Source organism: Hemicordylus capensis, chromosome 5, assembly GCF_027244095.1.
Source record: "Hemicordylus capensis ecotype Gifberg chromosome 5, rHemCap1.1.pri, whole genome shotgun sequence".
Taxonomy (NCBI): Eukaryota; Metazoa; Chordata; class Lepidosauria; order Squamata; family Cordylidae; genus Hemicordylus; species Hemicordylus capensis.
This window is the reverse complement of record NC_069661.1, coordinates 158,049,239-158,075,798: the sequence shown is the minus strand read 5'-3', so window position 1 is coordinate 158,075,798 and position 26,560 is coordinate 158,049,239. Positions and strand designations below refer to the sequence as shown.

The window sequence follows — 26,560 nt, the reverse complement described above, 5'->3', positions numbered from 1 at the left end:
AATTTGAACATGGTTGGCAGGCAGGTGATCGGTCTATAATTACTTGGAACTGCACCTTTTCCTGGGTCTTTCATTTTGAGATGGGTTTTGCCAGTTGTTAGCCATTGTTCAATATCACCTCCTTGCAAAATGTGATTGAACTGTTTTGATAGTTGTTTATGAAGGCTTGCTAGGTGTTTAAGCCAAAAGCCATGCAGTTCATCGTCGCCTGGTGCAGTCCAATTTTTAATTTTCTTTACTCTTTCACTTATTAATTCTGGTGTTATTATTAGATCTTGCATTTGTTGGTTACATTTTTCGACCTCTTTCATCCAGCCTGCTTTTTTATTATAATATATTGGATTGTCCCATAATTCCCCCAGAATTGCACTGTTTCTTCTTTATTTGGTGTTTCTATGTTTCTTGCAGTTTCTCCTTCTAGGCATTGGTAGAAACGTCTCTGATTTGACGGGAATTGGAGATTCTGCCTGTGTTGTGTAATTCTGGCTTCGTATCTGCTATTCTTCTTTGACACTGCTCTTATTTGCTGCTTTATTCTTTCCAGGACTTCTCTAATTTTCCTTGAATCTAGGTGGTATTTTTGGATCAGATACTGTTTGGTGTTTTCATTCTTCAGCTTCTTGTCTTTCATATCTTTCAATTTACTAGCATCTGATCTAAGCCTGGAGATTTTATTTTCTAATCTAATCGTCCATTTAGGTGATGTACTGCTTTCTTTTTTGACAGGTCCACTGATCTTATATCTGAGCTCTTGTGTTGTTATTGTTGCTGCACTGTACATTAGTTGGTTTGTTTCTTGCAAATTATTGGTTGTTATTTCTGCAAGTGCAGCATTGACATCTTTTAATGCCTGAGCAAGTTGTTTTTTGGCAACTGTTTTTAGAGCTGGAAGTTGAACCCTGGTGGTTGTTTGGTTCATGTGCTCAGTTATTTTTTGCTTTAGTTCTTGTTGCTTTTCTGTTAAATGGCATTCGGGTTTTTGAGGTGAAGGCCAAGGGGAGGTTGCCTGGTTTTGATTTTGAAACAGCTCAGCAACAGTGGCATCCTCGATTTCCAACACCTCCTCCACCTGCACCTAAGCAACTGCTTCAGTTGGTGGTAATTCTTCTTCCATATCTTGAGCCTGTGTTGCTCTTTGCAGTTCTTCCAGATCAACTCCTGTGAATACTTTATTTCTTATTATGAATCTTCTCTGGTCTGCTAGCCTTTGTTCTGTTATTACTATATCTGGATGCTTCTCTTTCCAAATTTGGTACATTCTTTTTAAATAACCTCTTCTAGTTGGACTAGACTTGTGATAGCAGATCATTATTTCCTTGTTGGCATTTTTCATATTTTTTTTCCGGTTAAGCGGCGTTTCTTCCAGTAACCTTGCAGTCTCCAGCCCTGGTTGCTCAACTGAAGATCCTGAGTCCTGTTGCCCACTTGCCATCAGATGTCCACGGACTCCAGCACCTTGCGCAGTCCTTGTTGACCCGGGCATGACCGATCCAGAACAAATTTATTAAAGTTATGTCTCACCATATTGTTGATGGGAGAGGCACTCTTCGCCTGCCTCCTCTGGTGAGACCTGTCCAGTATGGTTGGACCACTGGCATAGCTCTCACCTTCCTCAGAGCACACAAGCCCCACAACCACACCAAGGTAGTGCCTCACTGGGGGATTGTTGTTGTTGTTGTTTACACAGTCAGACAGGTGTTATTGACTGGTTTGTTTTATCCAGACATCAAGTCCTTCCCAAGGACCAAGGATGGCTGAATTTTATTGTCAATGTTGTTGCTGTTGTTATTATTATTATTATAGATATCGTTGCAGAATATAGGCTGTTCCCAGTAAAGCTGCTTTTTGTAATTGGCTGATGGTGATTTCTGTGCCCCCTATGGTGTTGAGATGCTCTTCAGGGTGTTTTGGAATTGCACCCAGGGTGCCAATTACCACTGGGATTATTTTGGTCTTCTTTTGCCACAGCCGTTCCTTTTGAATTTGTAGATCATTGTATTTTGTGATTTTTTCTATTTCTTTTTCTTCTATTCTGCTATCACCTGGTATTGCTATGTGGATTATTTTAACTTGTTTTTCTTTCTTCTTGACTACAGTTATATCTGGTGTATTGTGTGGCAGATGTTTGTCTGTTTGTAGTCAGAAGTCCCATAATATTTTTGCATTTTCATTTTCTACCGCTTTTTCAATTTTATTGTCCCACCAATTTTTGGCTACAGGTAGCTTGTATCTTTTGCAGATGTTCCAGTGTATCATCCCTGCTTCCTTGTCATGCCTTTGTTTGTAGTCAGTTTGTGCGATCTTTTGACAACAGCTGATTAGGTGGTCCACTGTTTCATCTGCTTCTTAATCTATTATTATTATCTCTTGTTTACACAGTCAGACAGGTGTTATTGACTGGTTTGTTTTATCCAGACATCGAGTCCTTCCCAAGGACCTGGGATGGCTGAATTTTATTGTCAGTTGTTATAGATATCGTCACAGAATATAGGCTGTTCCCAGTAAAGCTGCTTGTTGTAATTGGCTGATGGTGATTTCTGTGGCCCCTATGGTGTTGAGGTGCTCTTCAAGGTCTTTTGGAACTGCGCCCAGGGCGCCAATTACCACTGGGATTATTTTGGTCTTTTTCTGCTACAGCCTTTCAATTTCAATTTGTAGATCTTTGTATTTGGTGATTTTTTTCTATTTCTTTTTCTTCTATTCTGCTATCCCCTGGTATTGCTATGTCGATTATTTTAACTTGTTTTTCTTTCTTCTCGACTACAGTTATATCTGGTGTATTGTGTGGCAGATGTTTGTCTGTTTGTAGTCGGAAGTCCCATAATATTTTTACATCTTCATTTTCTACCACTTTTTCAATTTGATGGTCCCACCAATTTTTGGCTACAGGTAGCTTGTATTTTCTGCAGATGTTCCAGTGTAGTATTATTATTATTATTATTATTATTATTATTATTATTATTATTAATTATATCACGCTCCAAGGAACGCAGAGCGGTGTACTACATACTTAAGTTTCTCAGTACTTCCTCTTGTCAGTCCTAAATTTCTCAATCTTTAGTTTTATGGGATGACCCCTGGTTCTAGTGTTGTGAGAGAGGGAGCAAAAATTCTCTTTGTCCACCCTCTCCACTCCATGCATAATTTTATACACCTTGATCATGTCTCCCCTTAGTTGCCTCTTTTCCAAGGTAAAGAACCCCAGATGCTGTAGCCTAGCCTCATAAGGAAGGTGCTCCAGACCCCTGATCATCTTGGATGCCCTCTTCTGTACCTCTTCCTGTTCTACAATATATCCTTCTTAAGATATGGTGACCAAAGCTGTACGGGGTACTCTAGATGTGGCCGCACCATAAATTTGTATAAGGGCATTATAATATTAGCATGTTTATTTTCAATATCCTTCCTAATGATTTCTAGCATGGAATTAGCCTTTTCACAGCTGCCATACACTGAGATGACACTTTCAATGAACTGTCCACTACAAACTCCTGGCCAGTCCTACAGCTCAGATCCCATCAGCATACAGTGGTCCCTCGACTTACGAAGTTAATCCGTTTCGAATGCACATTCGTAGGTCAAAAATTTCGTAAGTCGAAAAGCGCACCCACGGAGGTCTGAAAAAATTCGTAAGTTGAGTAAGCCGCATCTAAAAATTCGTAAGTCGAGGAAACCGCATCTAAACCGCCAATGGTTTCCGTTCGTAGCTCGAAAAATTCATAAGCGTGCAGCCATTTTTGTCGTTCATAAGTCGAAAACATCGGATGTCGAGTAGTTCGTAAGTCGGGGGTCCACTGTATATAACTTATAGTTATATATGCTAGTTATAACTTATAAAGCCCTAAACGGTTTAGGCCCTGAGTATTTAAGACAGCATCTTCTTCACTACAAGCCCCACTGCCCACTGAGGTAATCTGAGGAGGTCCATCTCCAGTTACCGCCAACTAGTTTGGTGGCTACACAGAGACGGGCCTTCGGTCACTGCTCCAAGATTGTGGAATGCACTTCCTGCTGAGATACAATCTTCTCCATCTCTGGCAATTTTCAAAAAACACCTGAAAACCCATCTTTTTGCCCAAGCTTTCTCAGCTTCCTAATTTTTTAAGGTTTTAATCTCTGGTTTATTTTTAAATTGTTAAATTGTTTTAAGTTTTTTGTATATGTTTTAAACTTGTTTTATGCTATTGTCAACTGCCCAGAGACATAGTTTGGGGTGGTGTACAAATCTGATAAATAAATAAATAAAATAAAAATATATGAGAAGTTGGTGGTTTTTGCCCCAATGTGCATCTCTTTACACTTGCTTACATTGAACAACATTTGCCATTTTATTGCCCACTCCCATTGTTTGGAGAGATCTTTTTGGAGTTCCTCACAGTCTGTTGTGGATTTCACTACTCAAAATAATTTAGTGTCTTCTGCAAATTTGGCCACTTCGCTGGTCACCCCAACTTCAAGATCGTTTATGAACAAGTTAAAGAGCAACTAGTCCCAGTACTGATCCCTGGGGGACCCCACTTTCTACCTGCCTCCATTGTGAAAACTGTCCAGTTATTCCTACTCTCTGTTTCCATGGGCGGTTCCCATGGGCAGCCAAAGCCTGGGCTTAGCAGCCCTAGCCCAGTCTTGGCTGTTTGTGAGACCAGCCTCTATGATTAAGAATTAATAGTCTGTATTATATACACAGTAGTGTACTTCAAACACCATCTCAGTCTCAAAGTCACAAACAAAGGCAAGAGACAGTAAAATGGAAAAACAGATTTTTGGAAATCATTTTTTCAGGAGTAAGAGGGGGAAGATAGAATATGTTACTCGAAGGACAGGCACTAGCACTAATGGGTACTAACAAATACAGATTTTAGGAAAGGTCAACTTGAAATGCATAATAAAGAGGTTAAGGAAAGATCTGTATGTACAAAAAAGATGAGCAAAGCACTGACAAGCTGTAACTCTCTCCACAACTCCTTTCAAATACTATTGCTCAGTGAGACAGTAACTCTCAGAAGGGCATTTTGAACAGCAGACACAGTTTGATATATTCTTACGATGTCTCTGCTTCAACACTCTGTGTTTGAAAGGAAACAGACAAACAGGTCAAAGTCATTGGCCAGCTAAAGATGTATGTATATTTTTTAAATATGGAAGATAATTCCCACCCCGCTTGGCTGAAAATCTAACAATATTTCAAGTAAAAATAAACAGAAAAAAAGTCACAGTGTGACACATCAGTTCCAAGGTGCTTCAGCCTGATATGGCCACATTTGCTTTGATTCAGATTCGTTTGGATGTCTCCCAATTTGGATCTCCCAACATCCAAATAAGCTTCAGTGGTTGAATTGAGTTGATTCTCTACAAAAGTGAATTAGCCATCATATCTTTGTAATATTCTAGTACCTTGTTTCTGTTTGGGGCCATCATAAATTCCTGACTCTTTTGCCTGATTTGTGCTTTTCTAGGAGCTCCGAGGTCTGCACACACAGGTCTGCACACTCTTTCTGCACACAAATCTCTGTCTTGGTGGAACCCACAACTCAGCACAGGAAGTCTAGTGACAGTGCTCCACCTGTTACTGCCATAGATATGGAATGAAATACAATCATGATACAAGGCACTCTATCAACTCACAATACACAACACAAATTATAAAGTTATAATGCCAAGAACAGATTTCTTGGTATTCTCTCATTTTAAGAAGGAAATAAGTCCCTATTATATTATTTGATTTATTAAATCTTACAGTTACACACCAGAACCAAAATAAATTGAAAAGAAAATGTGTACTCTTTTATGTAGACCCACTGAACAAATTACAAGCGTATACACAAACACACACACATACACCTGAAGCTTTAGTTGTTTAATCTACCTATTAAACTTTTAGTCATTGTGATATTATACTAATATGTGGTGTTTTAAATAGCCAAATATTCCCAAAGAGAATATTGCACAAAAAATATTATACTTCACCCCTGCTAAAGGCTAGCAATGTCAAAGGATTATGTTTTTCTTTTAAAATGGGCCAGGGCACCCAGCACAGAGCTCCAACAGCCCACAAGCTGGAGAATCTGCATATTTTCAAAATGCCAATATAATGACTTTTTGTCTCCATCTCAGAAAAGACATTTGTCTACAGCCTGTGTACAGTAATATTTGTATGCTATAATGTGGGATAAAGAGCTAGGCTTAGGTTTATTGCTAGGGAAATATCTCCTCCCTATAGATGAATTTTTTTAAAAAAAACATCTTCTACAGAAACACTTGGTTAATTATATCTGGATTGTGTCTTTGAGAATGAAAGGCAATATCACTGACATACAAAGTAGAAATCCAAAAGCCATGACTACACATACATTATTTCACCTGCTCTTCTTAGCTGAAAAGAAAGCATCATCAGCTAGCTACCTTTTCTGCTGTCCTCACAGAATGAGTTAATTAAACAACATAGATAAAATAGTAACAAAAAGGCAGCCGTCATGGCAACTTAATGTTACAGTAGGAATATCTGATGCACAAACCTCTTGGTAATGCAGAAGTCTGTTATTTAGAACCATGGCTTGCAGAAGCCCATGACTGAAGATTTCTTTTCTTTTTATCAGACAGCTTATTATTTCCTTGTTACTTATTTATACACATGAATGCATAATTGCTTAAAGACAGTGGTACTATTTATCTTCCAGGGGAAATAACATTTTGGAAACCTCATGAAAGAGATATGGCTAGAGACAAAACTGCATTGCTGTCTTCTTAGGTATGTATTATTTTTTGGATAATAAGCAGTGTGAGACACTGTCTTTGATCACCTAACCTTGGGAACAGAAACTCTGTTTACCATGCGAGCAGCAGGTTTTCTATTCCATATTTCCCTCCCATGTGTTTGTATTCTACTTTAATAATTTGTATTCTACTTAATGTACAGCTGCAGAATGAAGTCAAAGGATAATAATTCTATAGGAAGACATACTTAAATGGAGAAAAAAAATTCAGCCTCACTGGAGATGTAACAACTGCTGTTTGTCATGTGATAAGAGAGAGCAGTATGTTTGTCATGTAATAAGAGAGAGCAGTCTCTCCTTCCTGGAATCTCATCAGTCAACACTTAGACCAGAAGGGGAAAACAGATGACATATCATCAATTCTCTATGCACCGTACTCCAGGGGTGTGCACAGAACCAGCTGGCATGGTTTGGTTCAAGTCTGATCTGTACTTGAACCAGACTGAGCCAGTTCGGTCCGGCACCCCTTCGAATCCCCTCAGTTTGGTTCAGTCTGGGGGGGTTGGTGGACCTTAAAAATTTTTTTTAACCTTATTCCCTTTGGGGTTTTCTTGGAGGCAGTGTGTGGGGGGGTGTCAGTGGAGGTTCCCCCTCCCCCTACCGTCCTTCCTTACAGCCCAAACTGGCCCGTTCGGCTGGCTCTTCGGCCTGTTTGGGACTTCCCCCACTGGCGTGGTGGCCATTTTGGAGGCTGCCGTGCCTGCAATTGGCCTCCAAAATGGCTGCTGCACCAGAGGGGGAAGGCCTGAAAGGGCTAAAGAGCCGGCTGAATGAGCCAGTTTGGGCTGTAGGGAAGGCTGGCAGGTTGGAGAGGGAACCTCCACGGACCCCCCCGCCTCCTCCAACAACCCCCGAAGGGGGTAAGGTGTGTGTATGTGTGTGTGTGTGTGTATGGTCCGCAAACCCCCCAACAGTCAGGGGTGTTCAGTCCGGGGCGGGCTGAACAGGGATGGTTCAGTTCGATCCTGAACCTTTGAAACGAACAGGTTTGACGTCAAATGCGTCGAACATTGAACCTGTTCACACCTCCCTACTGTACTCTGCAAGAGGTTTCCCAGTGATTTACTCCTGCTTTGCTACCCTTAGAGTGGGGCGGAGTTAATATGTGGGAGGGATTTAGAGCAAATTCAATACAGTGCCATTCATACAGTCAGTGGCTTTAATCAGCTTTTTCCCCTTGACTAATTGTGCTCAATACGCAGTATATGCATGCTAAAAATTTGTTCTTTGTGAGAGTGTAGGAAATGGTTGTGTGTGATACTCCAGTATTTTGGAGAGACTCCAGCCCCTCTGCACCGCCCCTGCCTTGTCACCTCCTTCTGCCTCCACTGCCTGCCAGCAAGCAGGCAGATTGGCTATCTTTTCTCTTGCATGAGCAAGAGAAGTAGCAAATTATCCACCCTCTTGCTGGCAAGAGCTGACTCAGAATGGTGAGTGGCATGTGTGTGCTCCTCAACATTCCCTGTTGGCTCTTGCCAGCAATAAGGTGGACAGGTTGCTTCTTCTTTCACTTGCACATGAGAGAAAAATAATTGAACTGCCAGCTCATCCAGGAGTCGGCAGAGGACAGGCAGCGGAGGCGGGAGGAGAAGGAAGTGGTGGTGGTGGAGGAGGAGGAAGCAGGGAAGACAAAGGCAACAATGTGCTTTATATACTCTCATCCTAACATGTACCAATTTACTCCACTTCCTCCCACAGTAGGCCCTTGTCAAGAAGTAATAAAACAATGAAACACTAAACACCAATACGTCTTCTTAAATGTAATACTTCATAGAGAAGTGGTAACACCAGGCAGATGTCTGCAAGATATATATAGAGCATCCCATAAATGCAAACTGGCCCTCCAAATACTTCTAGAACCAAATTAATGTAAGCCATACATTATGGGGTGCTGAGATGGAACAATCTAGTGATAGCTCCATATGTCAGATATAGGCAGGTTTGTATTTAAGGTCTCACGGCTTTAGTTTCTTTCCATCCATTTGATATTAGTTTTATGAGGGGGGGAAAACCTTATTTTAACTGAAATAGTTCAAACAAAGTGTAGCAACAGGTGTACAGTAAGGGTGTTCATGAACCAAAAAAAAATCATTCCAGGTGAGTGCCTTAGCTATGGGAAGGATCACATTCCTGAGAAGAGTCTGTTTGCCTTCTGATCTTGAAGAAGGAGGAAGTAACGAGCCTGTATTTCTCTCCTTAAAAATATATCAAGCAAGGGAACACAGCAAGGAAATTAAATTAAATTAAATTAAATTAAAAATAAATAAATCATAAAGAAAACTAAAGGGCGAGGAGAATATAAGTTTATTAGGGCTGGTAATTTTTTAGGATTTGATTTCTGGCTGGCTGGAAGTGCTTGTGTGCTTGGCAGAAGTAGTCTGGGTGGGAGATTCATACCAGATGAGTGCCTCAGCCTGCAGGAGGGGTCACATTCCTGAGGAGAGTCAGTTTGCCTTCTGATCTTGAATACAAGGCTTAGACCAGAGGAGCTTTACTCCCAGGAACTTTGTGAACAGGAGTTTGCAGACAGATATTGAAGGTGTTTAGAAGGAGTTTAGTGGGAGATTGGTATTAGAATCCTGTGGGGAGGCACACAAGAGGTCCCCCTGCATCACAGAGGTGACACCAAGAGCAAGAATAAGGTTAATGATACCCAGCTTTTGTAATTTTCTTGGCGGACATAGCAAATAACCTTTAATTAGCTGCCAACTGCACTCAGTACATAGCTTCAAATCAACAAGTCCTATATACTCTGAATAGACAATAAAATGAGTTATGAATGTAGAATGCCAGCAGGGGAGGGGGTGTTTCTCAGTGTAATACACAGAGTGTCACATGTATGACTATATGCCCAAGGGGCAGAAGTTCTCGGTGTGCGCTCGGTGCAAAGAGCTCCTGGCTCTCAGGGAACAGGTTGATTCCCTTGGAGCCAAGGTGCCTGACCTGTAGAAGCTTAGGGAGGCAGAGAGGAGTGTGGATGAGACCCTCAGGAATGACACAGAAGCATCCCATTCCCAGGCAGACAGCATTTCTGCTGTCATGGAGAGTGAAGGTGTCAGGGAAGGAGGACATCAGTCTGAGGAAGAGGGAAACACTCCGTTAGCAGGAACCCCTTCCTTGGATGATGCACCCATATCCTCTCGGACAGAGGATACTCCTCTGGGGGGTTGGGGCCTCCTAGTAGTGGAGGATTCGATCATTAGGTGCATAGAGAGATAGGTCTGTGACCCGCATGTAGACTGCACAGTGACATGCCTGCCTAGTGCAAAGGTTGCGGACATCACACTGCATCTAGGTAGGCTGTTAGGCAGTGCTGGCGAGGAGTCAGCTGTTGTGGTGCATGTTGGCACCAATGATGTTGGGAAATGCAGTTAGGAGGTCCTGAAAGCAAAATTTAGGCTGCTAGGTAGCATACTGAAGTCCAGGACTCTCAAGGTAGCATCTCTGAAGTGCTACCTGATCCACGTGCAGGGACAGCGAGACACGTAGAGCTGAGGGGTCTCAATCAGTGTTCCCTCTAAGGCGTGAAAACGTGTGCACACTCACAAGTTTTTTTATGTCCACTCAGTAAATTTTAGATCCTGCTCAGGCTGAATCAGGAAGGCCCCACTCTGAATGCGTGTGCACACACACTGCCTTGATACTGCCACCCACAACAAAACTAATTCCGCACACAAATGAAAAAAATTAGAGAGGACATTAGTCTAAATGTGTGGATGAGAAAGTGGTGCTGAGAGGAGGAGTTTAGATTTGTTAGGCACTGGGATACATTTTGGGGAAAGAGAAGCATGTACAAAAGGAACAGGCTCCACTTGAACCAAGATGGAACCAGATTGGTGGCGCTTAAAATCAAGAAGGTCGTAGAGCAGCTTTTAAAATGATGCCTGGGGGATTGCCGGCAGGACCTGGGTGGGATCTGCTTTGGCCACAAAATCTGCTAAGGTGTGAGGGTTCACATGTTTTGGATTAACCAGAAGGGGACAGAGTACAGCCAGGAGTTGTGCAGAAGGAAACACATGGCAGCTTGCCAAATAGGTCAAATGATGGTAAAGGGGATAGCACACATCAACACCAGGTGAGGGACTCAGCATATAGGTGATGATATAGCAATGCCAGAAGCCTCTGAGCCAAGATGGATGAACTGGAGTACTTGGTTACTAATGAAAACATAGATATAGTGGGTGTAATGGAAACCTGGTGGAATGCTGAGAACCAGTGGGACACGATTATTCCTGGATATAAACTCTACAGAAGGGACAAGAAGGGGCAGATTGGGGGAGGAATAGGATTGTATATCAAAGAAGGGATAGATTTCAATAAGCTAGAAAACATAGGTGGACCAGAGTCCTCCACAGAATCATTATGGGTAACATTAAAAGGAGTAAAAGGAAATGTGTTACTATGGTGCTATTGCCTTCTGGATCAAAGCTCTGAGAATGAACTGGAGTTGGAGAAGCAAATAAGAGAGACATCAAAGAGAGACAGGCAGTAATAATGGGTGACATCAACTGCCCACCCATAGACTGGGTAAATTCACATTCAGGTAATGACAGAGAGGCCAAATTTCTAGATGTGCTAAATGACTGTGCCTTAGAACAGTTAGTTGCGGAACCGATCAGAGATGGCAACTTCCTTCAGAAAATGGAGGTCCTGCCCATATGAAGAGAACAGTAAGTGACATAAACTCTGGCAAAAGAAATGCAAGGAGACAATAAGGGATGCAAAAAGAGAGTTTGAGGAATATATAGCTAGGAGTGTCAAGGGGAATAACAAAAACTTCTTAAAATATATCAGAAGTAGAAAACCTGCCAGGGAGGCTGTTGGCTCCTTAGATGATGAGGGTGTGAAAGGGATTATTAAGGAGGATAAGGAAATTGCAGAGAATGAGTTCTTTGTCTCTGTCTTCACAGCAGAGGATACTGACCATATACCCTCTCCAAAATTGAGCTTTTCAGGTTTAGCAGCCGAAGAACTGGGCCAGTGAGTTGACAGGGAAAGATATGCTAAACCAGGGATTCTCAATGTTGGGTCCCCAGATGTTGGACTTCAGCTCCCATAATCTGCAACTAAAGGGCCCTGAGGGTGAGGATTACAGGAGTTGAAGTCCAGTAACATCTGGGGACCAAACGTTGAGAATCTCTGTTCTAAACTGTCTTGAAAAACTAAAAATAAACAAATCACCAAGGCTAGATGACATCCACCCAAGTGTTCTGAAGGAACTCAAATGTAAAATTGCTGATCCACTCAAGAGTTCTGAAGGAACTCAAATGTAAAATTGCTGATCTCCTAGCAAAAATATGCAACTTGTCGCTACAATCAGTCTCTGGACTGATTGTAGAGGACTGGAAAGTAGCCAATGTAATTCTGATTTTCAAAAAGGGATCCAGGGGGGCCTGGGAAATTACAGGCTAGTCAGCTTAACTTTGGTGCCAGGTAAATTGATGGGAAGCATACTTAAGGATAAAATTGTTATACATATAGAAGAAAAGGCCTTGCTGAAGGAGAACCAGCTTGGCTTCTCCAAGGGCAGGTCTTGCTTCACTAAACTTTTGGAGTTCTTTGAGAGTGTCAACAAGCATGTGGATAATGGTGAACCGGTTGACATAGTATACTTGGACTTCCAGAAAACCTTTGACAAAGTTCCCCACCAAAACCTCTTGAGCAAACTTAGCAGTCATGGGATAAGGAGACAGGTTTATGTGTGGATTGGTAACTGGTTGAAGGGCAGAAAATAGAGGGCAGGAATAAATGGACAGTTTTCACAATGGTGGGAAGTAGGAAGTGGGGTCCCCCAGGGATCAGTACTGAGAACAGTGCTCTTTAACTTGTTCAGAAATGATCTAGAAGTTGGAATAAGCAGTGAAGTGGCCAAATTTGCAGATGATACAAAACTATTTAGGGTAGTGAAATCCACAACAGATTGTGAGTAGCTGCAAAAAGATCTCTCCAAATTGGAGGAGTGGGTGATAAAATGGCAAATGTGGTTCCATGTAAGCAAGTGTAAAATGATGCATATGATACAAAATGATGCAAAAAATGATGCAAAAAAACCCAACTTCACATTTACACTAATGGGATCTGAGCTGTTGGTGACTGACCAGGGGAGAAATCTTGGGGTCGTGGTGGACAGCTCATTGAAAGTGTCAACTCAGTGTATGGCAGCTGTGCAAAAGGCTAATTCCATGCTAGGAATCATTAGGAAGGGGATAGAAAATAAAAATGCTGATATTATAATGCCCTTATACAAATCTATGGTGTGGCCACATCTAGAGTACCCCATACAGCTTTGCTCACCCTGTCCCAAGAGAGATATTGTAGAACTGGAACAGGTGCAGAAGAGTGCAACCAAGATGATCAGGGGCCTGGAGTACCTTCCCTATGAGCCAAGGCTACAGCATCTGGGGCTCTTTACCTTGGAAAAGAGGCAACTAAGGGAAGACATAATCAAGGTGCATAAAACTATGCATGGAGTGAAGAGGGTGGACAGAGAGATTCCCCCCCCCCTTTCTCAGAACACTAGAACCAGAGGTTACCCTATGAACTGAAGGTTGGGAAACTGAGGACCGACAAGAGGAAGTACATCTTCACACAGTGCACAATTAATCTATGGAAATCTGTTACCATGGGATGTGGTGATGGTCACCAGCTTGGATGGTTTTAAAAGAGGTTTGGATAAATTCATAGAGGACAGGTCTCTCAATGTCTAGTGGCTGTGGGCCACCTCCAGCCTCAGAGGCATGATGCCTCTCAATACCAGTTGCAGGGGAGCAACAACAGGAGAGAGGGCATTCCCTCACCGCTTGCCTGTGGGCTCCCCAGAGGCATCAGGTGGGCCATTATGTGAAAGAGGATACTGATCTTGACAGGCCTCAGGCCTGATCCAGCAGGGCTGTTCTTATGTTCTTAAAAAATTTGGTTTGGTTTTAATTCAGATTGAATTAAAATTGAACCGCATGTTGCTGAACCAGTTTGGTCGAACCGACTGACTGCTCCAGTGTGTTTGACCAAACCAGTTTGGTGGTTTGAGTAGCTATGCTTGTAAAAGGAAACCCAGTGAAGATTCCCCTTTACAAGTAAAACGGAAGGGGTCCTGGGAAGCTCTAAGGGCTGGCATTGGGAGGTGGCAAGATAGACTGTGGGGCTATTCTGATAATCAGCAAAAATCGGGCTAGCCTCTGCTAGCCCAATTTTTGCTGATCATCAGAACCACCAGGCTCACAGCCGAGCTTGGTGGTTCTGGAGTGGCTAACCCGCTCCTGTAGCCCGCCCCTTAGCCCGGGTTTGAGGAGCGAGCGCTCTGCAAACCCAGGCTATCTGCTCATGAGTAGCTGTGACATGGCTCCGCGCTGCGGCTACTCATGAGTAGACCCCCAAGCGGGAGGCGAAAAGCCACCTCCCGGCTCTGGGGGTCTCCACAGTATGCCCTGCATGCTTGCACAGGGCATACTGGGGCTTCCGGGGGACGCGCGGCCCCCGCTCCCCCCAGCCCCCGCTGGCTCCATCTCGGCAATCGTGTGCGTGGCCAATTCGGCTGCCCAGGGCTTCCTCTTTGCTTAGCCCACTCTTCTTACTCACTGCATGAAACCAGGTCTCATGGATCATGAGACCCAGTCTTATCCCTGTTGCGCATGCTGGCACCACCACTACCCGCCCCCCATGCAGCCCATTGCCTGCCCAAGCATGTTTGATGCCTCTTTTAGCAAGCTGTCTATATGAAGGCAGCACTGTTCTGGCTTCCATGGATGTGTGACCCCAGTTTGTTTAGCTATCAAGCCACCGAACCGGTTCAGTGTCGAACAGTTTATGTGTACCCCAATGTAGAATATGAGAGATATTATGTCTGCACATGACATAATATCAGTAATATCAGAAACTGGTAAAAGGAAAGGCATGTCATATAAAAACAAAATATTTTTTTCTTGTATTCACAGGGGAATAGAGATTTGCAATAAAGCCTTCTATTTGCCACTTTCCTCTTCCCTTCTAGCCTTAGAAGCCAGGAGAAAAATCAAAACAGTTCTTCTATCAGCCATGAGCGACTACAGGATTTATCCAAGCAACAGTTTAAGGAGCACCAGAGGTACTGAAGTAAACAGGTAGTATAGAAGAAAACACATGTAACTGTGTAGAATATTTTTCTTCATTTGTAAACAAAAAGCATTATGGTTCAAGTCAAAACAGCCTTGTACTGTCAAAAATTCCTTGTGTCTACCTCACATTTGCCACCGGCTCGTCTGGTGGCTACTCAGGGACGGGCCTTCTCCATTGCTGCCCCGAAGCTTTGGAATGCGCTCCCTAGTGAAATAAGAGCCTCCCCATCTCTGACAACTTTTAAAAAGTCTTTAAAGACACATCTGTTCACCCAAGCTTTTAACTGATACTGTTTTTTTTCTTTTAATGTTGTTTTAGAATATTGTTTTACAAATTTTAAATTGTTGTGTTTTAAATTTCTTGTTTTTGTTTTTAACTAATGTTTTAATGTTGTTTTTATCTTGTTGTAAACCACCCAGAGACATAGGTTTTGGGTGATATAACAATGTGTAAAATAAATAAAAATAAATAAGCTATAAATGTGATGGCCAAGTGTGACTATGATGCACTTCCTCAGAAACCGCTGCTGGCACACTCAACCATGGAAGTCTACCCCTATAAAACTCCTTTGCCTCTGTGTGGCATGTTCCAGGCACCTTCCACCTTCCAGGACACATCTGTTATACATCCCATGTATGTTGCACCTAGTGGTGATGACTTGAACACCGATGACACGGCCAATGCCCTGGGATTCATCACCAGATTATACTCCTTGATCCGTGTCTTTTAAACCTCCACCAATATGAGAACATGTTTCAAGGCATAAGAAAGTTGAAAAGAAAGCAATAAAACTTCACATTGATGAAACAGTTCAACCAGTTGCCCTGCAACATAGCCATATTCCTTTCCATATTAGGAAACTGCTTGAAGAAGAGTTGAGACACTTGGAGGAATTTGATATCATTGAGAGCATGGATGCCCCCCCCCCGATGTTGCTGAAAAACATCTGGGGTCTCCCCCCCGATGTTGCTAAAAAACCTAAACAGCTGGGCAAAATCAATATATATGTGGACATGCACCTCCCCAGTTGAGCCATCGAGCAGGAGAAACATATTACTACTCCCACTGTGGATGACATCATTGCTGATCTTAATGGAACCAAATTTTTCTCGAAGCTTGATCTCACTGCCTTTAAGTTGATGGTAATCAACTTAAACTCCACCTTGATTACAGATATATCATGACATTTTCAACTCATGTGGGCCTTCGCTGCTACAAATGCTTCAAATTTGGCATTTCTTCTGCTAAAGAAATATTTCAGAATACAATTTGTGAAGTACTAAATGGACTCCTAGGTGTGCTCATTGTCAGTGATGGTATTTATTATTATTATTCTCTTGTTTACACAGTCAGACAGGTGTTATTGACTGGTTTGTTTTATCCAGACATAGAGTCCTTCCCAAGGACCTAGGATGGCTGAATTTTATTGTCAATGTTGCTGCTGTTGTTATAGATATTGTCACAGAATATAGGCTGTTCCCAGTAAAGCTGCTTTTTGTAACTGGCTGATGGTGATTTCTGTGGCCCCTATGGTGTTGAGGTGCTCTTCAAGGTCTTTTGGAACTGCACCCAGGGCGCCAATGACCACTGGGATTATTTTGGTCTTTTTCTGCAACAGCCTTTCAATTTCAAGTTGTAGATTTTGTGTTTGGTGATTTTTTCTATTTCTTTTTCTTCTATTCTGCTATCCCCTGGTATTGCTATGTCGATTATTTTGACTTGTTTTTCTTTCTTCTCAACTACAGTTATATCTGGTGTATTGTGTGGCAGATGTTTGTCTGTTTGTAGTCGGAAGTCCCATAATATTTTTACATCTTCATTTTCTTCAACTTTTTCAATTTTATGGTCCCACCAATTTTTGGCTACAGGTAGCTTGTATTTTTTGCGGCTGTTCCAGTGTATCATCCCTGCTACCTGGTCATGCCTTTGTTTGCAGTCAGTCTGTGCAATCTTTTGACAATAGCTGATTAGGTGGTCCACTGTTTCATCTGCTTCTTTACAAAGGTGGCACTTGCTATTTGTTGTTGACTTTTCGACTTTTGCTCTTATTGCATTTGTTCTTAGTGCCTGTTCTTGTGCAGCCAGTATTAAACCCTCAGTTTCTAGCCACAGGTCAATGGGGAAGTTCAGAGGTTCATGAGGACACTCAAGAAGGTTTTCCAGATTGCCACAGCAGAGGGTGCCAATCTGAAACAAGAATTATTTCCTTTCTTCTGCAGCAACAGGTCCACTCCCCACTGCTCTACCAGTGAGGCACCAGCTCCCCTTATGTTTGGCAGAAAAGTTTGGTCAAAACTGCCTCAGCTTGACAGTCCATGTCAGGACAGTGTTTTACGTCAACATGATGAACACACAAAGAGTGTGATGAAGCAGTACACTGACCGATGCAGGTAAGCCACTGTACTACCATTGAAAGTGGGTGACATGGTTCTAGTGAAAAACCTTTGGCCTTGAAAACCATAACCTTTGGCCTTGAAAAAAAAGGTGTTATATAAAATAATGCAGAGAAAAGGTATGATCACAGCCCAGCGGGGTAATCACAAAGTCACAAGAAATGTATCTCACTTCAAACCAGTAAAGAACAGAAGCTCAGATGACGACGACTCCATACCGAGTGACAATGTCACCCCATCCAGCTCTCCTGATCCACCAGTGTCTGCAGCCCTGTGTGATCCTGAGCAGTGTCATTCGCATTACCCGCAAAAAATTAATCGCCAAGCTCCAAGCTACTTGCAGGATTGTACTACATAGCAGTAGCTGGTCATGAATCTTTTGATCTGTGTTCTTGTTTTATATGTATAGTTTTGTGTTCTTAATTCTGTCAGTATTTTGATGGGACTCGTCTTTTATTTGGGTGGAAAAGAGGGATGTAGTGTTTTTGGTTAATCCATTCCTTGATCCAGGCCAGCTTTTGAATGGGGTTTCAGATATGTGTATTCCAGTCCCAGAACAGAGGTGGGGCTAACAAGCAGCAAGAGCAGTGAAAAACAATTTGCACATCTCTCTGTACATAATACCTATTTAATTAAACGATGACTATTTCTGATTCTACTCCACCGCCTTGTCCTTGCACACCACAACTCTTTCCCTTGGATTCTACACTAAGCACTACCAGAGTGCAGGGTGCTTAGCCCTCTTGCTTAGCAGCACAAATGCAGGAGGACAAAGCGAGGGGTGCTGTTGCATACCTGTGCACACTTCTTACATGCACACTTCAATTGACAGGATGTCAGTGATTTACTGCAGCTGAGTTGTATATTTCTCATTTCCAGTAAAGAGCTTTAAATTTTACAGGAAGTTTTTTGTTTATCTAACTATAGCATTGGAACTAAGACAGAAACCTTCAAAAATTCAAAAGATCCAAAAATCAATTCAGAATGAAACTTAGAAGAACATAAACAGAGCCAGGTTGGGATCAAGAGCAAAACATGTTTTTAAACATATTTTAAAAATGTTTTGCCAGATTGATATTTTCTAGCATATTAGGTATGCCTTGAATATTATTTTATTGATTGCACCTGTAAAATAATAGATAATTTACAAACTTAGAGTGGCTTTTCCATGTATAAAGTGTAGATTTCTCCAATCTCAAAAGACAGAGTGGAAAATTGATTTTAATTCACTATAGTATATTTTGGGAATGTGCTGATTTAATGAATCAAGAATGAAATAGAACCGCTAATGTATTATACTGAGAACATTTCTGTAGACATGCTTTTAAAGCATCTGTGGTGGGAAGAGGACAATCCTTTAATTATCTTGTCTGTGTAAACAAAAACGTTGCTTGAAGTCTGTTAATGGGCAAAAAGCAGATTATTTTGAAAACCTATATTATGAAAATGTTATCTTAGTTGTGACTTCACATAAATAGCACAACTTCTGAACACAGTCTTCTGTATTTAGGTTAGCAGCTGCCATGGTCCTTCCATTACTTTCAACATCTGTTGTCAAGACAAATGAGATAGAGAAGAAGGAGATAAATCTTTTTATAAAGAATGAGGTTGAAATTCTTCAACTAATCTTGGTCCATCCTAAATTTATGGTAAATTTATGGTTCTGAGTCCAGTATGTAACCCTTTAAAACAAGACCACTTGTAAGTAACTTTTCTTGACCTTGCAGGGATTTTATCAGAGTTTTACCATTTATAGGCATTTGTATGTCTATTTTTATCTGGTTTTTATCTATTTTTATCTTTTTATCTGTCTATTTTTATTTTTTATTGTTTATTTTTATCTTATTACAATTTTAGACATTTCTGTATTTAGCGTTCATATCTCTTCAAACACAAACAAAAATAAAATGTGACAGAAGAAAGACTTATTAGAATATTTTAGAATACCATTACCATATGCAGTATGAATGGTATTAATTTGCTAACATTTGCAATGGTGAACAAAATACTCATGCTTAAAATGAAACAACCTGTATTCTTCTGTAGTACAACAAATACAACAGTGGATTATATTTCCCATCCAATAATAATGCAATGAATGTTATTACAATTGCTAAGAAAAATACAAGGCTAATAGAAAGCAGTAAAGGCGAGAGAAATCTGGGGAACATGAAATTGAAAAGTTAAAGTGCTTAACTGACTACATGGAGATCAAATTGTGGTCAATCAGATAGAAATTTTGTGGTTTGAAAAGCTTCAAGAAAAATATCCTTTGTACAGAAGAATATTACATGCTAGGAATGATTGTGCCCTGCTTCACAAAGTCTTCTGGTTGGTCACTGCTACAGATAGTCCTGGACAAGATTTACCTCTGGCTTGACAGAGCAAAGAAAATCTCATTATATTGTGCTTCAAAAATATGTCTCCAAGGCTGGCCAACCAAAAAGACCAGGTGGTGTGGTCTGAAGCAGCAGACTGGAAGAGGTGGCACAGTCATACCACTCCACTGCCACCTCACCAGTAGTCTCTCTGGACCTTGCTCTCTCTGACCTGATCGATGGCAATGACATTGGCTTATTTACTCCCAAATCCACTGCTACATCACATCATGAGAAGTTCAGTTTTCTTCTGATGTGTCCTCATCCCATCGACCATCTATCCCAATATTATTGTGACTTTGTGAAATTGTGTTTGTCTTGGGTTGCTCGAGGGGTGTGTGTGTGTGTTGCTTTTGCTAGAGTTGTTTATTTGAAATCCTTTCCAGTACCTACTAATCTAGAAGTCATGTGGGAGCCCCTCCCAGTCTAGGCTTTGTGGAGTTTTCCTTTTCACTACATTGCACCATTACATTAAATAGTGGGAAATTAAAAGGCTGAGAGTTGGGTAATTTTTCTGGGCCCTGGATTAGTTCAAACAAATTATTTGTGATCTGAATTTAGGGAGACATCTTGGACCATTTCTAAGTTAATGGAAGTGCTCACCCATCCCTAAATTTATGTAATACACATAAAAACTTGAGTATGAATTGATTTTGTTTTAAAACCCATTTAGTTAAGTTGATACATCAGTGATGCAATGTACATATTAAAACTTCAGTTCTCTTCAAAAGACTCTTTATTGCACAAAAATAGAAGTTGGTATACATCAATAAAATCATTTTGGCATACACACCCATCATCAGTTAAAAGAGCACAGGGGGGGAAAACCCTCTTCTGTTCCTTAGCGGTTACATTCTTTAACTAATTAAAACTCTGTTCCGTGAATCAGTTCTGTTCTCTCATTATCTCTCTGCCAGGTGTGTTTTGAAGAGAACATTTAGTTAAAATATTCCTGGTGTGTATGTTCATGTATATGTGCTAATAGTGCAGCATATATAAAACCTATTCTCACAAGCAGCCTGACACAATCTAGGGCAGCTAAGTCTGGGTTAGGCTGCCAGCATCGGGGTTGTGTGTATGCTTGGGCTGCACACAACCTAAGCATACACTGAATTGTGTGTCTAAGGTGCCCAATTCCTGGGGGAATCCTCCAGGATCCCCCCCCAGGGCAATTGCACAGTGCATTGTGGGATTCCTGGAGGCCATGACTCATTTTCCCAGCCTCCAGGCAGCCGCGCGGCTGATGGCAGTGCCTGTTGAGTGGGTGAGCAAGCTGTACAGCTTGGAATGGTGCTAGATCACCTTGGGGAAAGGTAGGTGCTTTCCTGCCTTTCCTCCGCCCACCCTCCCAGCAGCCATGTAAGGTCATGTGCATGACCTTATGTTCTTTAATCATATTGCGCGCTGAGAAATGTAGTTCAGTAATTATGTCATATATATGACACCCCCTGATGGGGAGAGGTGTGTGCCTCCTGGGAACGTATACTTTATTCCAGCTGGGCCTCTCACCCAGCAAAGTAGACCCTGTAGTAAAACTACATTACAGGCCTAGTATTCCTTATAGAAACTCAAATGTCGTGAAGGCTTAGGACATGTTTCTAAACTAAGGTGCATTGAGTTATGTTCATACAACAGACAAATCCAATTCCTTAGAATAAATCATCAGGCAAAAGCCATCTCTCTTTTTGGTACTCTGGTACTGCTAGGCAGGTTCACAACTGCCAATTAAATTAGTTTTCTTTTTCCTTTATTTAACTGTAAACTAATGAAAGACCAATTAGTTATCAAAATATGTATACACTACATATAAGTCAGTCTTTATTTCAGTCTTTGACCATACCAAAACACCTAAAACAATTGTACAATTGAACACATCTATATCTGTACATTGGTTCTAATTATCACTGAGCAAAGTACATCGAACTCGTATTGCAGAACAGAATTTTGCAACCATGTGTACTGATGAATTTGTTTCTACTAGGAAATATTTAACATAAAATTCATCCTGGCAAGGGTCAAGTAGTCTTATGTAAAAGACAAACGCTGCAGGAGCACATGCACAACCGACTCGACTTCATCAGAGTCACAGGGGTAATATCTCTGCTCAATCAAAATTCTCCTGTATCTACCAGTTAATAGTTCTGAAGGGAGGACAATCATATGTGCCCTCAAGAAGGCCCATCTATGTTTAGAGAGGTAAGGAAGAATAGATAATCTACTGGGTAAGCTCTTGGAGCACCGCTAAGCAAGCAAAATGCCCTAGATGTCCTTGACTGATCATTCTGAAACTCAATATCTCAGATCCTTTGTTTAATCAATTCTTTGGCACAGAGAGGATTGCTTCTGGTGAAAGACCATAGGTACGGAGTTTCCTTGCACAGTTCTCCCACCAGTTCAAACAGTGCCTATCTGATAATAGTTAGGGAAGAAGGCCAGAGGGAGTTACATTGACTCTTACTCAGGTTATTAATATTAAATATCAAGCTCTGGCCTCTATGAAGATGACAGCTGATTCTAGTCTCAGAATGGCATTAGAAATACATTTAGGGGTCAGAAATAATGCTCTAAAGAACCTAGCTTGGACCCGCTCCAAAAGGGTATAGTTAGCACTGGAATAAACCTCCCTCCTTGCCATCTGTGGAATTTGAGAATTGCTGATGCTCTTCCAATTTGAGTGGTTTTCTTCCCAGATTCTTGAAATACCACCCCCAGATAATTTTAACATTTAACCTGTTCATGTGTAATGATTGTCAATCCTCCATTTATATTTTTCCCTGTTGTAAAAGGCCAAGATGTTAGTTTTCTGAGAAAAGAAAACTTTGTTCATTCTTTTTCACCTTCTTCCTTATCTACAGGGAAGGTGTTTAATCTTCTCATGTTTCTTTGTATTGGTTAGGTAGGGCTTCTGTTTTCTTCTGAGGCTGTAGCTTGCTGCTTAGCTCCCTCTGTGGCCTTTCCCAGCTGCTTTCTCCCATCGTCAGTTAAAAACTCGCTAGGCCATTTTGGCAAAGACACAGCTCGGTCATCTCCTCCATATCTTCCCGGTTCTTTCATAAATGGCCTTGTAGATGAACACAAGCTGGAATTGTAGAACTCCCCCCACCCAAAAAAGCTGCCTTTGCTGCATCCATGGGGTCTCTGTCACAGCCAGAGCTGTGGAGACTCATCCTTCTCCATAGCCGAGTCTGCAAATCCATAAAAGGGTATAAGTCAATCAAAAGTGGTCTTTGGAGAACTTGGTAGGGATAAAAATGCCAAGCTAGACACCCCTCTAGGGTAGTTTTCAGCCATTCCTTTCACTCCATGCAAAGTCCATACAGAGCAAAAATGATCAAGTCCAGGAATCAAGTCAGTCAAAGTCCAAAAAACCAATCCATGTGGAATGGCAGTCACAATCAGTTTTAAAAGCTTAGAAAAGCTGTGTGTTAGGTACATCAGCCATGATTGCTACTGCAAAAACTGAAAAAACTTCTCAACAACAGGCTTCTTTCTATGCCTGTGGTACATTAACTTTTTGTTCAAGGCTTGTCTGTGCCTTGGAAGACTTACCAGAAGGGCTTATCTCTTCCTTCTGTTTTTAAATACAGTAATGCAGGCATTTTTCTTCTGCAAAGGTGGGGAAATCTCTCTCCATTTCTCACCTTGAAAAATGAGGTACTAGGAATTTCTCTCCACCCATGATATCTGAGCTGACTAAAAAAAAAAAAAAGCAACAAAGAGAGAAGGGAAGTCTTTTCGTGGTTGCCAACTTGTCATGTATATGACACCACTAAGATGGAGAGGTGTGTGTCTACTGGGAATATATACTTTATTCCAGCTGGGCCTCTCACCCAGCAAAGTGGACCCTTGGCTGAGTTAGGCCAAGGATAGCCCAAACAAATGAAAAAGAGGGACTCTCCCCCTCCCAATATCTCTTTTATTGCTAATAACAAACAGAGTAACAAAAGCAGAGCACAATCATTGACATAAAGTCAAGGCACACACTTGAGCTGAGGTCTTCAGTTGCAAAAAGACAATAGTAACAACAAATGTAAAAGGCAAGCCTCAGAATAAAGCACTCTCTCTGGCAGAGGGCTTGCTAAAAAGCTTTCAAAGGTGACTTCTCCATCCTAGATGTTTCCACGCCACAATTGTATCCACTCCAGATCTTTTCACTTCTGCCCCAACACACTGTTTCAAGCCTTAGTTAAAGGGTTTCGCTCTCGCTTTCCCACCTCCCAATTCAAGACAAGAAGTCAAGTGCTGATGGTCTCATGCTTGGTCTTGTTTTTACTGCAGAGTGCACAACAACAGGTGCTGTTCTCAGCAAAAACAGAGTCTCACACCAAGGCTGCAAAACACACACACACACACACACACACACACACACACACACACACACACACGGCTTTTCCTGGGTGAAAATGGCTCTGCTCAGGCCCTTTAGCCAATATACGATCAGACACCTAAAACTGAGTGCTGTCCATAACAATTCCATCTCCTGTGACAACCCCCCCCCCAAAAAAAACACCCCACATATTTATTAATGACAGCATATACAATATTTGGAAGAAACATAATATTGACAGGAATAGAGAGGTGCTTGCCAACAGTGTCTGTCCTCTCAGGTGCTCTACCTAGTTGGATTTAAGAGTAAGGGATAAACATTAAAAATGCTCTAGTTCTACACAGTTGCTGGCTTTTTAGTTAATGCAGTTTCACAGGAATCAAGAAAAGGAAAAGCAAGTTATTTAAACAAAAAGAAACTTCTGAATAGGTACCTATAAGACAGCAGCCACTGTGTGCCTGTTCTGCTGTTGCTGCTGAACACACATACATATGGAGCCTATTAACATGAGCAGCCTAACCCAGGCTAGGGCAGCCCAGCCTGGGTTGGGCTGCTCACATGCAGCATCAGGATTGAGCCAGACCCTGGTGCTGCCATCCCATCCAACCTGAATTTTTACCTCAGCCTTTCACCAGGGTTAAGGGCGTGAATCCAATCTTTATCCTGGCACTGTGGTTGTATGTATGCTCAGGCTGCACACAGCCCAAGATTCACAAGAGCTGTCAAGGTTGCTCTAGTGGATGACCTACACTGGAAACTAGACAGGGGGAGTGCATCCCTGTTGGTTCTGCTGGACCTCTCAGCGGTGTATGATACCATCGACCATGGTATCCTTCTGGATACACCTCTTGAGTATGGGAATCAGAGGTACTTCTTTGGAGTAGCTCTGGTCCTTTGTTAGAGGGAGGGTCCAGAAGGTGGTGCTGGGAGACTATTGCTTGGCTATGTGGCTATTGGTCAGCGGGGTCCTGCAGGGTCTGGTTTTGTCCCCCATGGTGTTCAACATCTACATGAAACCACTGGGATAGGTCATCCGGGGACTTGGACTCAGTTGTTAGCAATATGCGGATGACACTCAGCTCTATCTCTCCTTGTCACCGGATCCTAGGGAGGTGGTGGATGTCCTGAATCGGGGGCTGGAAGCTGTGATGGTTTGGATGTGGGCTAATAAACTGAAATTGAATCTGGACAAGATGGAGCTAATGCTGGTCAGTAGAAGAGCTAATCAGGATGAGGAGATTTTACCGGTTCTGCATGGGGTTGCACTCCCCCTGAAGGAGCAAGTACACAGCTTGGGGTTATTGCTGGACCCGGCTCTGCTTTTGGAAGCTCAGGTGGAGGCTGTGGCCAGGGGAGCCTTTGCACTGGTTTGGTTAGTGTGCCAGCTACACTTACAGCACAGTTACCCATGCCCTTTCTCGAGAATGCAGATCTGGCCACAGTTACCCATGCCTTAGTCACTACATGGCTGGATTACTGTAATGTGCTTTACATTAGGGGTGTGCAATTTGGGTTTTCAGTTATTCGGTTTGGGACCCGAACTGAATCACCCCCGTTCTGTTCTGTGCCCGAATCTGGGCTACCCGAATCACCCCTGATTCGGTTCGGATTCAGATTAAATCTGAATCCAAATCGATTTGGGTAAGAAAAACGGGTCCCAGGGGCAAAATAGTGGGGTGGGTTGGTAGTACCTAATGGGTGGAGGCTACCACCCACATTTCAGGGGAATTGGGCAAAGGGCTTATTTTTGGGGAATTGTTTACGCGTCTTTAAGGTTTTTCCCCATAGAGAAGCATTGAGGTGTCAGCAAATGTATAGCTTCACGTGGGGGACAAAGGGGTGGCCTAGAGCAGTGTGGGGTTGGTAGTAGTGCCAGGTAGGGTCAAGGAAGCTACCTGAATTTTTTCAAAGGATTTGGGCAGAGGGCTGATTTTTGGGGAATTGTTAAAGTTTACGCGTTTTTAAGGTTTTTCCTCATAGGGTATACATGGAGCTTTCAGCAGCCCCATAACTGCACTTGGGGGGTGCTGAGGTGGCCCAGAGTGAGTGGTAGTGTAGTGCACATAGGGTGCCAACCACCCCCATGGGTTTCTAACCCATGGGGTACAGGGTTCTGTTGTTTCAGAGGTATTCTGAGTGTGGATTCTATGATAGCTAATGAGATCACGCTAATTTGTGTAATTCTTACAGTTTTGTTTAAATTTTTCTATGTGAACTGCCTTTGGATTGTTTTTAATGAAAGGCAGTATATAAATTTAACAAGAAAAATAAATAAATGCACTGCACTCCTGCCATGGTGCATTGAGGGATACTGGAGGACTTCCTCCTCTGGCTCCATGCTCTGCTGCTTGTTGCAGTGTAGCCTGTGGGCCGAAAGAGCGGCAAAGCCTGTCACAAAATATTGATCATGTGTGGGGAGGCAGCAGGAGCCAACCCTCTGCCAACCCAGGCATGCAAGTCGTGTGTACATTATTTTCCCAGATCTTTTTTTTTTTTTTTTTAACAATCTGAGCCAGATAGGTTGATTCACAATGCAGCTGAAAATTAAGAACTAGATAAATCTGAATTCCAAACTATGTAATTACAAACTATATGAAG

General features: G+C 42.1%; 1 protein-coding gene across 6 annotated transcripts in view; it reads right to left on the bottom strand.

The window, feature by feature from the left end:
- Nucleotides 1-26,560, bottom strand: part of TAFA5 (TAFA chemokine like family member 5) — a 501,003-nt gene that overhangs the window by 66,844 nt on the left and 407,599 nt on the right. For 5 of the 6 annotated variants that reach the window (XM_053253372.1, XM_053253375.1, XM_053253376.1 and 2 more), the window contains one exon: nucleotides 21,441-22,820. The exons of the other annotated variant lie outside the window; for it this stretch is intronic. In XM_053253372.1, the coding sequence (XP_053109347.1) occupies nucleotides 22,686-22,820 (135 nt within the window). In that variant the 3' untranslated portion in view covers nucleotides 21,441-22,685. Of the gene's footprint in view, nucleotides 1-21,440; nucleotides 22,821-26,560 lie in introns of those variants that run through there. 6 annotated transcript variants of the gene reach the window in all.